The sequence below is a fragment of the Helianthus annuus genome, chromosome 5, assembly GCF_002127325.2.
Source record: "Helianthus annuus cultivar XRQ/B chromosome 5, HanXRQr2.0-SUNRISE, whole genome shotgun sequence".
Lineage (NCBI taxonomy): Eukaryota > Viridiplantae > Streptophyta > Magnoliopsida > Asterales > Asteraceae > Helianthus > Helianthus annuus.
In genome coordinates this window covers 120,072,489-120,087,265 of record NC_035437.2, presented here as the reverse complement: position 1 = coordinate 120,087,265, position 14,777 = coordinate 120,072,489, and the positions used below count along the sequence as shown (strand labels likewise).

Here is a 14,777-nt window from a genome sequence, read left to right as displayed (position 1 = left end):
CTAACTACCCACCACCATAACCACCCGACCACCGCCCACCTGCCGCCGCCACCACCACCTCTCCCACCGCACGAGCACCACCACCACCGAGTATAAACTTGAACCGGCTTCGTATCAGTGGAGCAAATTACCGTCATTTAATTTCATTACATCTAAAGAAGGTTGTATCATCCCAAAACAAAAAACAAAAAGTTCCAAAGGCGGATTCTTCGGTGGTCGTCTTCTTCCTCCCGCCGTCCACTTTCTCTCTCTATAAACACTTCACACCAAATCCCCAATCTCCATTCACATTCACACTATATATTAAACAAATTTTTTTTTATTATTTTTTTATAATTGTTTATTTTAGTAACTAGAGTAAAATGACCAAAATACTCTTATGTGGGGTCCACTAATTCATATTTAACTATAAAAAATAATTGAGTTACGACTGAAAGATATAACTTGTAAGGGTTTGCAAACATCGAATACGTTTTTTGTACTTCTTAAAGTCAAAAGACACACTCTGCAATCTAGTATAAACATAAAGGACGATTTTTGTAATTTACTCTTTTAGCATTTACAATAGTGAAGTGAAAGCTTTAGAAAGGGAATGCTATACTCATTCTTCGAGTTTGGCAAACATATTATTTACCATTACCTATACTCCCTTCAACTTGGTGAACCTTATCTTTTTACGATTTAGTTTTATGATTGTTTATAGTTAGCAGTTTTAAACGCTAAAATAACGGGTATAGTTAATTGCATATCAATTTTTGGCATCATCGTTGGAAATGGTTATCCAAAGAATAAGTATTTTTTTTTTTTTTTTTGGTCACTAGCTATGCAATCCTTCCTTCAAGGAAGTTAATTTAGTTTCTTCATTTAGGTTAGGGTGGAGGGAGTGGTTATCTATTCTAAATAGATAAATTTCCCATTTAATCAATCAAAGAATGACATATCAATTCACCTAATTAGTTTACCTATTGCTCAAAAACGTTGGCGATAGTTTACCTATCTTGGATTAGGTAAACTATTTTTTTGTTTTTTATTTTTTAAACTAGTATATTTAATATTTAAACATGTATTTTAACACAATAAATGTAGAATAAATTAAAAATAACATTACATTAAATTAAAAACAACTAAAATTACAGTAAATTAAAAAATTTAAAATTACATTAAGTTAAAATAAATTAAACTAGTCCTCGTCGGAATCGACCAACAGGTGGGGTAAATCTTGACTTGCGGGATGATTCACGAGATCGTGTTTTAGTCTCCAATGCGTGTCTTCATCCATCAGCTCGTCCAACACCGTATCGTCTAGAGCGGGCTCGACCGGAGGATCCCGAATGTGTACAGGTGTTATCGTGTTTCCGTCGTCTTTTAAAATCATGTTGTGTAAAATAATACACGTGTACACAACATTCCTGATTTTTCTAACGCTCCTTGCTCAGATCGGCCGACTCAATACACCCCATTTCGACTTCAAAACACCAAAAGCACGTTCAACGTCTTTTCTTGCCACCTCGTGTTGCCTCTTGAACTTTTTTTCGTCTACTTCGTGAGGGTATGGGATCGATTTCACAAACACGGACCATGTAGGGTAGATTCCATCCACGAGCAAATAACCACGTTTGTATAAATGGTTGTTAACGTAAAATGGATATTTAGACGCGGTTCCATTTCGTTCCGTTAAAAATAACGGAGATTGTTGTAGCACATTGATATCGTTTTGTGAATCTGGTGGACCGCAAAAAGCATGCCAAAGCCATAAATCTTGAGATGCAACCGCTTCGAGCATAACAGTCGGGTATCGGTGATCTCCTCGCATATACTGGCCTCGATACTCTATGGGACACATTCGTCAAGCGAAATGGGTGCAATCAAGGCTACCGAACATACCTAGAAGGTGATGTTTTTCCTCATGAGCTTCGCATAAAAGTGCCATGTCGTGGCTTGTCGGTCTACATAAGAACTCCGGAGCATATATTTTGCAAACCGTGTCGCAAAAATATTCTAGGCACTTGCGGGAAGTTCTTTCGGCCATACGCAAGTACTCGTCGTTCTAGTCTGGAGTGCTACCAGTTGCGAGCTATTTAATAGCCGATGTAACCTTTTGCAACGGCGTAAAGCCCTTCCTACATCACGCATCGAAGGCCTCTTGAAACCACGAGTCGTTCGCTTCCACGTCACTCACAATTTTTAGAGACAAACGTTTCGACATACGGAACCTATGCCGAAAAATATCTTTGTTGTATTTCGGGTCTTCGACAAAATAATCCGCCATGAGTGTCTCATGCCCAACCTCACGTTGACGTTCAATATATCTCCTTCGGTTAGATGTGCCCGTGTCTTGAAGTTCGGCTTCTTCGATGAGATTTTGGAAAAAAAAGAATGCTACTATCGGATGATTCGTCGCTACTATCGGGTGGAAAAAACATCCGGGATTTCATCCGCCATTTTGTTTTGGAATGATTGGGTAAATGTTTGGTATTTTTTGGTTTGGTTTTATGAATTTGAATGTGTTTGGGTATGAATTTATGTTTGGTATTTATAATTAAATTTAAAAAAAAATTGTTTTAAACGGCTATATAGCCGTTGAATGTCTCCAACGGTCAAAACTCGCTCCTTTGTCGATCAGTATAGGTTCACCGATGAATGAATGACACCGAGCGGTAAAGGGGGTTGGCGGCGGTGTTACCGCTCGGTAAACAGGTTTACCGCCCCACTCCGTTCACCATTACTTTGTTTTATTCATTGTCATCTTATTTTCCGTTTCTCTATGTTTAATTTTTACTTTCTATTTAGTCGAGAGAACTACACACGAAGAACCCTTTGACGACCCTAAGAACAAACTCTATGCATGATAGACACCATAGCTTTATCAAGAATTAGAGTTTATTTTATTTTATTTTATTTTTTGAACGGCAAATTCGGATCACTGACAGACCACTGAAGTATCATCGTGCCACCAGCGAAACCACCCGATTATATCCATCTCCACTAGGCAATAATGCCAATACTATAATTCAGGAGGAAACCCAATAAATCTGGGAAAAAACTCCTCTTGTAGGAATCGAACTCATGACCTAATGGTCATAAGCCTTAGGGTATACGGGGTCGATGCGGCAAAGCATGCGGGGAGGAGTTTTGCTGCGAGGGGAGAGTGCCACCATCAAAATTTTGCCGCAAGGGGAGAAGTTTTGCGGTGAAAGTGTGGGAGAGGGGATAAAGGTGAGGCCCACTAGTAGTCAACCAATCATGACTTCTTTTTTAATGGTTTGGGTGAAACCACCCTTTATGAATGGTGAATGAGAGTGGAATTGACATGGCACATCATGATTGAGTGAATGAAAATCCCCCCCCCCCCCCCCCCCATGAGGGATGCACCCCATTCACCCTTATCTCACTCTCAAAATGCCACTAGACTATAACGCCTTTGGTTTTGTCATTTGGAAGTCTCGACCCAATTGCAAACAACTTCCCAGCTTTACAAATCCCATATTCCATGGAATCCATACCATGTTTACATGTTAGATAAAACTTTATATGGTCTAAGAAAAGCACCAAGAGCTTGCTATACTGCTCTTTGAGCTTCAGTTAAAGAATTATTTTTAAAGAGATTCTACTCTAACTTATATTAAATTCCATTGGATGGGTTACTCTTTTACAATAAATTATAGCGGGGTGATGTCAGTTTGATGAATCTATATGCTGAAGTCAATAACTCACTCATCAATAAGTCAAAGAAACAAATCTAGATGAACATAACAGAAAGATGGTAGAAGCAATTCTAGTTCTAACCACTATCCGGCCCGCCCGTTTTACCACCACTACGCAAAAACCTATACAATGAATATAAATCACAAAATCTTTTGATAACAAATTTGTCCAAGATCACCTGTTATTTATTGCAAGCCACATTATCATGTAAATATTTCAACAATGATAACGGTTCAAAAAGTCAACCCATCATTCATAATGCTAAAGTATCACAGGGAGGATAAGGAATTTAAGTTCAAACAATACACATAAAGTGTGCCAAACAACAGTAGTAAATAACAAGAATAGATGCTCCATTAACCTGAATTTGCCTTATTCGAACCTTCAGTGTCTTCTGCTACTCCCTTTGCTCTTCCTCCGGCTTCTGCTATCATCTGAATCAGATTCTGATTCGGACTCCGACTCCGACTCAGATTCTGACTCAGAACTCGAACTGTGCCTACGGTGTTTCCTTTTCCTCTGCTCTTTCGTCTTTTTCTTGTTCTTGTTCTTCTTACTTCTCCTTCTAGAGTCCTCAGAATCAGAAGATGAAGTGTCGCTGGAATCACTCTCGTCAGAAGAACCCGACCCGGTAACTGATGAAGACTCGCTATCAGATTCAAACACCGAAGCTTCACTGTCACTACCTGATTCCGACCTAGACCTATGCTTCCTCTTGTTATTCTTACCTTTACTACGACTACTGCTACTACTATGCTTCTTCTTCTTAACGCTCTTATCCGCTTTCACGTCTTTTTCAACATCCGGGTGATCCAAATCATACGAGACCTGGCCCCGCATTCTCAGTTTGGGGTTTTTAAGCTGCTGTGTGCGTGAGGGTCGGGAAATGTAAACCCGTTCGTTTTTACACTCATAAGTCCAGTGTCCAGGCTGGAAACATTTCTGACAGTTGGTGGCGGTTGACATTGAAGCTTTTTGGTCTTTTCTTTCACCCAGTCTCACTTGCTTTTCTGTACTCATTAAATACATTTGTCTTTTTGCTTCTTTTCTTTCTTGCCATCTACTTGGTCCTTCTTCTTTTTGACCATAAGCATTTACGTTTCGCGCTGCAGCAGCTGCTGCACGTTCGGCTTGAGATCGGCTTAGACCCTTGGCGGCTGACAGGGTGGCGGCCTTGATTCTTTCGGCTGCATCTTGTGCACCGCCTTTTTCTTCTTTACCAGACATGTCTTTGTTTACTTACCCACAAATAAATCAATAACCAAGATACCCTGTTCCTGAAACAGTTAAAGCTATCCACATCAAATAAGAAAAACATGAAGTTGGTAATTGACATTTAAAATGTAAGGCGTTTATCTATCAAAAATCAAGAACGAACGGTCTAAGATAAGTCTAGATTCTAAAGAACCATGTTTATAAATGCTTCACACAACATTGTCTCCATGAATGGAGATAAGAATTGGCATGAGACCATATATCATGTGATGTAAATACCATTGATCAAGGTGTACGGAGATATTAGAGAATAAAAGAATATAGAAACCAGGTACTTACAGGTACAAGGCGCAAAAGGCTTGGGTGTTGCTTAGGCACAGGGTACAAAAATGTCTGAGCGACACAAAATAAATGCAACAATAAACAGATATACATATACATATATATATCTATATATACATAATAAGCATAGAAATTTAATATATTCTATGGATATAATATAAATATTTTTATAACATGCATCTTGGTTTTAAAAAACGGTTGAGGCGTGCGCCTCAAGGCGAAACACCCAAAAAATGATTCTGAGACGCGCCTCAGGGGTCTCCTATTGTACGCGCGCCTCAGAGGGGCTGAGGCGCTAAAAAGGCTGCGCCTCAGGGTTTTCTGATATTTGTTTTTGACTTTTTGTGTCAATTTCAAGCAATTTATGTCTTTTTTATGTGTGTTTTTGATGACTTTGATGAATTTAGTTAGTATTATTATTTTTATAAGATATATAATTTAATATTTATTTTTTAATTCTGCCTCGGGCTTACACCTCGGCCCGCCTCGAGGCTTATGCCTCGTGAGGCGAAGGGAAAACGCCTCGAAACTCATTTTTTAAACCTTGATTGCATCAATTCTAATTATATCTTTTCAAAACTAGAAAATCATTTATAAAGAAGTAGAATAATAAAAGTGGCCATCTTGAATCGCATGATTGCCTCATCACGCAACAGACTCGCATTTGACAACATAGGAAAAACACATGTTGGAACAATAATCTAGGAAGCGAGCAGGACAAGCATGTTAATTCCTATAACCAATCCATAAAGCAAGCAAATCTAAAAAACAATACAGAATCAAGCGCCAAAACGAGAAGACAATTCAAAACTTGAAGCAACACTACCTTTGAAACATAAATCCAGATTCACATTACACAAAACGTAATCCATCTCCATATCGGTCTAGTGTACGACCTCAACCGTAATTCATTGCACTCCAAATATGTTTCTGTCATCTAAATCTTTAACCTACAACAAATTTAACATCTTAACCATATCACCTATCATCGATATCACGAACAATTCAATATTTACCAGCTGGAATCACTCATATCATATAGCTCATTAAAACACCGAATCAATTTATAACTAAAGCCTACTAATACACAAATTACACTTACAAATTCATCGAAAAACTCACAATTTGTGCGAAAACGTTAAGGTAATCTACCGATAAAACCCTAGATATTTAGTGAAACTTGACCTAATAAGAAAACTAGATCCAACAACGGTGCATAAAGATGAAAACAATTAACGGCATATGAGAATCGAATTCAAAAAAGTAAATTCTGGAAGAAGATTAGATGCTTACCGGTTGTAATAAAGGGGGATTTGCAGAAAGAGAGAAGGTAACGCAATTGGGATTTATTTTTTGCTTTCGAAACCCTGGTTTTATGAAGAGCGTTGCCGGGTTTAGGTTTTTGGTATGGACGGATCGGGTTGGGTTGGGTTTGGGTTTGTTGAAAAACCAATAGAAAAGAATGACATAATTTGATCCCTCGTGAAGAAAAAAAAAGGAAAAAAAAAAAGAGTAAAGTGTAATTTTCGTTCTAGAGATACGGTGGCGAGATCAATATGTGTTTCTATTTTGAAAAAATGGATACTTGAGTTTTCATCGTTTGTTTTTCGCTATATATTGTGTGCTTCTGTCAAGTGGTCGTTAGTTTGATCGACAGTTGAAATGGTATTTTGGTAATTTCGCAACTCTAACACATTGAACCTCTCCTGATAAAATCTGTGTGTTAGAGCCCCTCTTGATTAAAACCCCACAGCACCACCACCACCGTCACTACTTGTGACATCTGGCGTTTTTAGGTTATTATCATTCCAGACTATCTTAAAACGTGCTTACATTATATGAATGCTTCTTAGACTTAATTTTCAGTTAATTAGGCCATTTAAAAGTCTAGCAAAGCCCTTTTAATGCACATGTTTGCATTTGGCAATTTTCAGGCAACAATCACTGTGTAAACATAACATACAAGCATTCATCGAATAACACGTAGCATGCAATAACGGTCAGCGTATAAAAGTGTTTGCGTTGTGTGTCGATTGTGATTTGAATAAGTAACGTATGCAACACCCAAAAGTGCGTAAAGCAAAAAGGGTTCGAGTATACTCACAGATAGCGTTTAATAACTAAACACCGTCTTGGATTGAAGGGAGTGCTAGAAAGTTAGCCTGATTACAGGACGATAGCATAAGCGATGAACGGCGCGTTAAACGGGAATGAGTTGAAATAAGTGACGAATGGTCATCCGATCGGATGACAATCCGAATGAATGGTCATTCGATCGGATGTTAATCCGTTCGGATGGTCATCCGTTCGGATGGCCATTCGGTCGGATTGACATTCGTTGGGATGGATGTGTTTGTGTATGATGGCTTTGAAGTTTTCGTTGTAGCATTTTAAAAATAGAGAAGTATCTCTACCTTTCAGGTCGTTCGAACGAACGGTTGTTCGATCCGGTGGCGATCCGTCCAGATAGACCTTTCTTAGAGAACAAGTTCACGGCAGGATTGTCATTCGATCTGATGGTCTTCCGATCGGATGGCAATCCGTTAGAAACTGATATGTTTTGAAAATGTTGAAAGTGTTTAAGTGTCAAGACCAAATGTAATCCGATCGGATTGTCGTTCGATCGGATGGCAATCCGATCGGACGACAATCCGTCCAACAATCTGATCGTTTTGAAAATTTGAATATTTTGCTAAGTTTGAAAAGTTTTGCGGTTTGACCGAGACGGTACGACAGCGTGTTAAACAACAGGAACCCCACCAAGTCCAGACTATCTGATCGGTTGGAAATCACCCCAGACTGATTAGTTAACTATTCGTAATGGTTTGTTCATGTTTAACCCGAATTCGGTTCTCTCTTTGATAGGAATCAGATCTCAGACTGACACATCACTAGAGAAGAGTAGAAGGCCTGAATGAGTTCTGATTCTATCGGTTTTGAGTGCATTGAGTGTAAAAGAGTTGAAAGAAAGTTGTGAAACCATCTTTCAATCCTTCCAATCATGGAAAGGTTTAGATCTATGCGAAAACATTGTTTAATCATGTGGAAATCACTTAGATCTAAGTTGTTCTTGGTGGAATGAGGCCACACCTTGAAGTTCATAAGAACTCCATGATGACATCACCCTAGAACACCTCAAATCCGCTGATTTCACGGTTAAACGTGAAGATTTAAAGGAGAAAATGATGAAGAAGTGTGTGTAGATGATAGATGTACAAGATTTGAGTTGAAAACTTACAATAATCGCGAGAAATCGATAGAAAGGAGGGTTGGGCGTGCTGGTCGAAGGAGAGAGCTATCACATCACTGTTCATGATGTGACACAGGGGGTATTTATAGGTTGCCAAAAGAGGAAATAGGAGCACAAGTGTCGGATCGGATGTCACATCGATAGGATGGCCATCCGATCGGATGGTCATCCGTACGGATGACCATTCGATCGAAGTGATCCGGCGAGTTCGGTTTCGATGTTTCGTTTTGCGTGTTGAGTGTTGCGATGCGTTTGAGCGAGTGTTGATTAAGTGATGCGATATATTAATAATAGTCACACAAATGCTATATATAACATATAATCAACATAAATAAACTTGTGTTTAGCATTTGCGATTAGATTGCATTGCGATAGAGTTGCGATTAATCACCACAGACATAAAGTAAACATGCACAATTAACACATAAGTAGCACACACACGTAAAACAATATACAGAACCTATAAATCAAGTTGCGAATGCGATTGCGATGTGATTAGTGATAATTAGATATGCGATTAAACCTCGATTATTATAGATACTCCACATAATACAACTAAAGTAATTAAATTAAAGGATTCGGTTACAAGTTGATGAAGTAAAGTCAATAGTTAAACAAGGAGTGACATATCGCAATTAGCAATCTTTTCTTCCTTTGACTTTAACTTTGACTTGTACTTTGACTTTCGAAACACGGGGTGTTACACCCCCCTTCCTCAAAAGTTGTGGCCCAAGGTGGTCTCACTCCCTTTTTGTTTTTTTCCTAAATCAAATCATTACTTCCATTTTTTCATAAAAAACAATTCTAATAAAACCAACTCCACTATCTCCTCTTCCCTCTCCAAATTGCAGCCACACGCCTCCACCATTCTTCACCCTTTTGCTTCCTATCTTCAAGAATCAAGCTCCAATCCTTCATGTTCTTGTGTTATCTTATGTGCACGAAGGCTTTATGAGGTGATTCCAGGTATATTATGGAGATTTCATCCAAGATATTCATCCAAAGTCTCATCGCCTTCATAGTGTTCATCTTGAATCTTCAAGTGGTATGAACTTTCTATCTCTTTCTTTCTCTCTCTCTCTCTCTCTCCTGTTCTTCATGTGTTAATCTTGATTTTGTCCAAAGTTTTTCACTACAATTTATTGGATTTTTCATCAAACCATTTAGAACTAGTACACACATGATGAAAGTGTAAGTTTTGGATGATCTAAAGGTGTGTGAAAGAGAGTCGTGGGTATGTGGGTAGGTGTACGTGATTGTTGTTTTGCAAATATGGTTGTATTATGCTTGAGTCTCACATGCATGTATGGATCTATGGATGACCAGTTTTAAATTTGATTATAAAACCTATTTTCACCTAAAAACTCTTTATGATATGTTTGTATGAATGTCTTGTATGATTGGGTGCATTGGCTTGTCATTTGCTGCCATAAAAGTGTGCAAATAACTAGTTAAAGGTATGCATGTGTGAGATATTAGTGAATCTGAATGTCTGAAGGTATGATGATTTTATTTTATAAGTAAATTGACAAATTTTATATGTATTTCCAACATGACATTTGGGGATACTTGTGTGTGTGTGTGTTTAGTGCTTAAAAAGGCACCAAAATGATGGACTTTTGCATACAAAAAATGTGATTATTGTAGCTTTGGACTTTTGTGAGTATGAGGGAGTCATTTTATGGCAAACGTGAAGATTCTTATGTGTGGTTACAATCGTGAGGTTTGGATGTGTTTGTGTTGATCTTTGATGCTTAGAAAGTCACTTATCCGTAGATTTTAGCATGAAAAATGTGATGATTGTGAATCATGAAGAAAAATGCAGATCTGTGTGTGTGTTTTACAACTGTGATGTTTGGATGTGCTTATGTTAGTGTTTTATGCTTGAAAAGCCATTAAATCGGCAAATTTTGGTATGTAAGTTGTAAATCCGATTTTGGGAAAAAAACTTTTAACATATTTTATGAAGAATATGCAGGTCCTAAGGTGTATATAATGTTTATAACATGTATGTGTGTTTTTACACGAGGTGTATATCGCTTATAATGCTAATGTTTATAACATGTATGTGTGTTTTTACATGAGGTGTATAGCGCTTAGAATGCTACTTATTTGGTAGAAATTGCCATACGTAGGTGATTTTGTGCCCAAATGATATGAGGTTGTTTTATTGATTTAAATACATTTTAACATAGTTAATTATCTATTATATGATGCAATATAGGCTTACATGTTGGAAACAAGAAGTTCGTTCTATTAAGTTAGTCGTTTTGCTTGAAAAATGCATAAGTGATAAAGTTGAGACTTAGGTGTTTGAAAGATGTCATATTTATAAGTTTTGATTAAAATGATTATTTTAATATGTTAAAAGCTTGAGAAATTGATATTTGGATGCAATAATATGATTTTTGCAAAACTATATTTTAATAAGCTAAAGTGCGGGTTTTACCGAAAACATTGTTATGTTACTGTTTTTGATAAGAACAAGTCTTAAATATATTTTGTATAAATATGTAATTGGTTATATGTATATATGTGTGTATACTTTGATATGATTGATGGTTATTATGTTTATATGCATGAAATGTGATTTAGGATTCCTTGTACATGTGTGTTTCTCTTTCTTTCTCTCCCTCTCTCTCTCTCTCTCTCTATATATATATATATATATATAATATAATATAATATATTATAAAGCATTTCTAAAGGATACCGGCAAAATTTAAGTAATTACAATATTTTATGCCTATAGTACAACAGCTTAATGGGGTTAATAAATGGGCACAATGGTCTTTTAACATGGGTTAAATAAATTTTTAAACACAACTAAATTGAAGCGTTCTTAAATACATGGGTTAAATTAACAACTGAAGTGTTCTTAAATACAATTAAATTGATAAAATAAATATAGACAAAATGATAATAAAAAAGAATTTGAAGAGTTGTCTCCATTGTTTCCTAACGATCGAATTTAATTTCAACAAATAAGCTAAAGAGTTGCGATCTTGATGCTTGCTTATATTTAAACTCTTCCCTAAGTTACGCAAACCTCACAATATGGGTTCTCATTATTTCCCATCTCTTCTCCTAAACTAATAATCCAACTCCGTACTTCCATTGTCCCTTCACCCCTCTCTCATTTTATGATGTTGAGCATCATTGATTTGTCTCATGTCCTACATTCAATTATTCACTCAACATCAACCAATGATGAGCACCAACAGTCCTGCACCATATAACACCACAAGATCATGGTACATGTTTTGATAACTACTCAATCTCTACTGATTTATTGATTCATGATAATAACATGATATATCTTACATTACTTTAAACGGTTTTTACAATATTCTTGTTATGGTTTTTAAAATCCCAATGTCTGTTAGCGATGATTTGATGCGGCGGTACGTGTTTATTTGCAAGCAAAAGCTGCATACAGGTAACGCCCGTCTAAAAGAATCAAGATTTTAAGAATCTTGATTACATATTTTAGGGCTAAAATGTGACTTTAGAAAAACTTGTTATATGAACATTCCCAAATATTTACAACGTCTCAAAAACAAATTTATAAGTGTTTACATAATTCACTTATAACAACACAACTCAATATCTGACGCGGAAGCTTCATTTAACGTGTGTTCGGTTCTTGCTCGATGCTTGATCTTCATCCGGGGCTCTCGACATTCACCTATGATCAAAACCAACTTAGAAGTCAGTTTTGATAGTTAAATAACAAGTACAACAAGGTAATTGGGTCAAATAATCGAAATAAACAAAAAAAAAATCAAAATTTTCAACAATTCAGGTTGTCGCCGCGCGCAACGGCCAAGGTCTTTGGCCGTGGCGCGACGCCACGGACCTATTTCGACAGAATGTTCATGCTGGTTGCTGCATTTGCCCAGCTCCATTTTCGATCGAAATTCTAACTTCAAGGCTTCATAACTTTTGATCTAGACCTCCGTTTTAAGTGATTCTTTTTCCTACGCGTTCATAATTTATTTCTCCATCTCATGGAGTAAGAATCCGACATCTGAATTTACAAAATTTTGGATTTCAAGCTCTCGGCTTGAAATTCAAATATAAATCCTTTTGACCCGTTCGTGATTTTATCAAACAACATGTTGTTACCTTTTTAAAATATCATGGCCACCCCGTTATATTCGTTTACTATTATTCAAGATTCAAGTTACGGGTTTCTTATGTATTTTAACCCGTTTTGCATAACTACTCGTTTTGACCCGTTAAGGGCATTTTAACACTTTTAAGCTTAAATTATGCTTTTCCTTGGCTTACATCCTATCCCCACTTTTAAGTATCGACTTATCATCCACCACATTATAATCGTAGTGGATTTAGTGTAATAACTTGTTTATTCCGAGTTTTACCCCTCGTCTGTCCTATTACGGAAAATACTCATTCCAATTAATTAAACACTAAAGTTTCGTATCATTCCTTTATACACTCATCCTAAGAATCTAATTGATCATAACGCTTAATTCTAAACAACCTTTGAAGGTAGTTTACCCGGTTTGTTAAGCAAGGGCGTTTTGGTCAACTTAGTCCCTCATTTTGCGACGAAGGACTTTTGCTACTTATTTAACCAAATTGTATGTTAACTATAAACATATTTATACGTACCTGGCTCGGGTCAACCTATTGACCCATTTCGATACCTTGTCTCCATAATATGATAATTTGTAGCATTTTTTTTTGTATTCATAAACCATTATTATCCTGTAAGCACAAGACTTGACAAGTACTTATTAGTCGTCATTTGTCAATTGGCGCTAAAAATCACCCCTTGACCCGTTTGGTCTAAACGACCAAACAATTTACATTTTAATTAGAATGGTATATATATATATATATATATATATATATATATATATATATATATATATATATATATTCCATTTCATTATTTAACCCATTTCGGCTTACGCCGTAGTGTGTCTTGTAACTTTAACTTATGTTTGTCGACACGTGACTAAATTACCATTTTATCCCTATCCTTATTATGAGTTACCCCATACGGTAACATCTCAAGATTCATTGTATGTTTATCATTCCACGGCTATATTACCATCTACTCATGTTACCATTCATCATGATTTTTATCAGTTTTGTATATGTTCCGACTCGTATCAATCGCGTCGGAATCCATGTTTCCAATGTTACCCTTATCGAGTTTATTACTTATGGAATAATTAAGTATTCTACAAAACGGTGTAAGTTGCACTTACCTTGCATCCAAGTTACGCCTTTTCCTTCTTTCATGTTTCGTTTGACCCGCTTTCTCCCCAAGCTTCCACCTAGCTTGTTAAGCGCCAAACTATCATTCAATATTCACAAAGTGGTTAGATTAGTCAATATCAATCATGACTATTCCCACCTTACGTTTTTCGTATAAAAATTAGTATTCATCATGTTGAAGGTCGGCGCAATACAAACCCTACTGGGTTCGTACGAGTCAGCCTGTGGGTGCTTAGACTATATACTAGGTCAATTTCTAAGACATCGACCCGGACTAGGTCGAGTCTTGCCTAATTCCCTATAATTATGGCTCTGATACCAATCTGTCACACCCCAACCGATGGCGGAATCATCGGGGCGCGGCACTAGGCGAATCAGATTGCTCAAGAGAATCCATAACAACTATATTGCGATAATATTCATTACATTCGTTATCCCATACTAACAAATAATACAATCACAAAAGTCATCACAGATTTCTTGTCCTCTCGAACAATTCAAATCCGACAACCTAGATTTTAGGTGAGTTTCTAGACTTCCTAGCTTGATTTGATGTAGACTTCGACTAAACTTGCAACATACGTTAAAATATTGTCAATACAAAAGTATTGGCGAGTATACAGGTTTGATATGTAATAGTATATTAGATTAAAAGTGCTGCGAATTTCCACATGCATAAACGTAATACACGACATATATACTCACAAAACTGATACTACCAGCTAAGTCCTCGATGCTCGATTCTTCGATGGCATACCTAGACCCCGTCGGGCGCAATAGTACTATACTAGTCGTGGTGGGACGTCACGAGTATAAGTCCTAGCATACATGCAACTAGCATCACGTATATCTATGCAAACAGTTATTCGCAAGTGATAAATTGACCAATTTAATCATTCGTTTGATAAGTTCGATTTATAAGGAATGTATGTTACACCCAAAATTCGTTAAAAAGGGGTTAAGTATACTCACAGTGCGTATTTGGTTGGATTGAGGGGATAATGCCTGAGAA

The 14,777-nt window shown here is 36.9% G+C and overlaps 2 protein-coding genes across 4 annotated transcripts; both read right to left on the bottom strand.

The window, feature by feature from the left end:
* Positions 1–1,432: 1,432 nt before the first annotated feature.
* LOC110943418 lies at positions 1,433–1,813 on the bottom strand. Its single transcript, XM_022185168.1, has one exon. It carries the CDS (start codon positions 1,811–1,813, stop codon positions 1,433–1,435), a length of 381 nt encoding a protein of 126 aa, XP_022040860.1.
* Positions 1,814–3,868: 2,055 nt separating this feature from the next.
* On the bottom strand, positions 3,869–6,704 carry LOC110940969 (zinc finger CCHC domain-containing protein 10). Of its 3 annotated transcripts, XM_022182538.2 has the most exons (3): positions 6,556–6,686; positions 6,089–6,212; positions 3,869–4,982 (listed from the first exon to the last, which is right to left on the bottom strand). In XM_022182538.2, the coding sequence occupies exon 3, from the start codon at positions 4,930–4,932 to the stop codon at positions 4,090–4,092; it is 843 nt and encodes a 280-aa protein (XP_022038230.1). In that variant the 5' UTR covers positions 4,933–4,982; positions 6,089–6,212; positions 6,556–6,686; the 3' UTR covers positions 3,869–4,089. The 3 variants fall into 3 exon arrangements, with proteins under 3 accessions (XP_022038230.1, XP_022038229.1, XP_022038231.1); XM_022182537.2 differs by lacking the exon at positions 6,089–6,212 and having other exon boundaries at positions 6,556–6,704; XM_022182539.2 differs by lacking the exon at positions 6,089–6,212 and having other exon boundaries at positions 3,869–4,997; positions 6,556–6,668.
* Between the last annotated feature and the right edge of the window lie 8,073 nt (positions 6,705–14,777).